Source organism: Myotis lucifugus, unplaced genomic scaffold, assembly GCF_000147115.1.
Source record: "Myotis lucifugus unplaced genomic scaffold, Myoluc2.0 scaffold_1571, whole genome shotgun sequence".
NCBI lineage: Eukaryota > Metazoa > Chordata > Mammalia > Chiroptera > Vespertilionidae > Myotis > Myotis lucifugus.
The window spans coordinates 61,473-62,700 of record NW_005872619.1 but is presented as its reverse complement, the minus strand read 5'-3'; the positions used below and the strand labels follow the sequence as shown (position 1 = coordinate 62,700).

The following is a 1,228-nucleotide window of genomic DNA, read 5'->3' as shown; positions in this document are numbered from 1 at the left end:
GCCCCCACAGAAGTGCTGGCCGTGCCTGGAGGGTGAGGGTCAGTACAGGGAACAGTGAGGCCCGCACAGGAGTGGACCTGCCACCTCTCAGCTAGAACCTCTGGAGCCAGGACAGGTTCCCACCCTCCAGGGCACAGACAGACAGCCTCGGCCCCTGGGGGTGGCGGGGGCGGGGGGGCAGGCTGTTGGGCCTCACCGGTTGCGCAGGCTGACTGTCCAGGGTGAGTTCCCAGGCTGGCCCCCCACCACACGCAGCCTGGAGGGGTGCTGGTCCTGGCGGAGCACCCTCTTGCCACACTTCTCAAACAGCACCTGGTCTGGGGGCAGGATGGGCCCCATGTGACTCCCGCTGCGGGCAGGTGAGAGGCACAGGCCGGGCACCCCCACCCGCACCTGGTTCGTCTGTACCTGGGGGCTCCAGGATGGACGGTGGTTGGTCCTCATCTGAAAGAGCGGATGTTCACCCCGTTCAGAAAGCCAGCCTTAGGCTGTGGGGGTTGGGAGGTAGGGGTGGGGCGGGGGCAGGGCGGTCCCCCCAGCTCACCGCAGCGCCGCAGCGCACAGTAGTCGAAGGGAAGCCGCGCGTCGGTGGTGTAGCACCAAGGCCCGTGGCTGTCCCCGTCGGGGTTCCTGCAGAAGTTCTGCTCCAGGTGCGCGTGCGGGGCGGAGGTGGGAGTGAACCTGGGCGGGAGGGGAGCCAGTTCATAGCGGGACCCGACGCCCCGGCTGGCTCCCGTCTGAGTTTGTGCCGACAACTCACTGCGACTTGTGCGGCGCGTCCGCGGACCAGAGCTGGCACGGGACGCCCTTCCGCGTCTTGCTGACCGAGCCGCGGTACTGCTCCCCGGTGCCGTAGTAACAGTCTGCAGCGGGCAGGCGAGGGCTGCCGTCAGCCGGTTCTCGCCGAGCCCTGCGGCCAGCGCCTCCAGCCCCCGCTGCGGCCTTACCCTCGGGGCGCACGTCCTCGGTGCAGCGCCGGATCTGGTAGCAGAAGGCCATCCGCATGCCAGGCCGCGTGGTGAAGCACCAGGGCGCCTCCGAGCCGTCGGGGTTTCGGCAGAAGTTCTCCCTGAGGTCCCTGGGCAGTGGCTCCGCTCAGCGCGGTGGGTCCCAGCACCTCTTCGGCTGGAGCCACGCCCCCGAACCGGCGCATGCCACGCTCCCGAACCGCCCCAGGCCACGTCCGGGATCATCTGCCGGAGCCTCCGCCGCGACCGTCATCCGCCCA

General features: G+C 69.8%; 1 protein-coding gene across 1 annotated transcript in view; it reads left to right on the top strand.

Annotated features, from left to right (window-relative positions):
• Positions 1 to 1,003: 1,003 nt before the first annotated feature.
• RNF123 (ring finger protein 123) overlaps positions 1,004 to 1,228 on the top strand; it is a 28,116-nt gene continuing 27,891 nt past the window's right edge. Inside the window, exon 1 of the mRNA XM_023748593.1 lies at positions 1,004 to 1,103. Within this exon, the coding sequence (XP_023604361.1) occupies positions 1,004 to 1,103 (100 nt within the window). The remainder of the gene's footprint in view (positions 1,104 to 1,228) is intronic.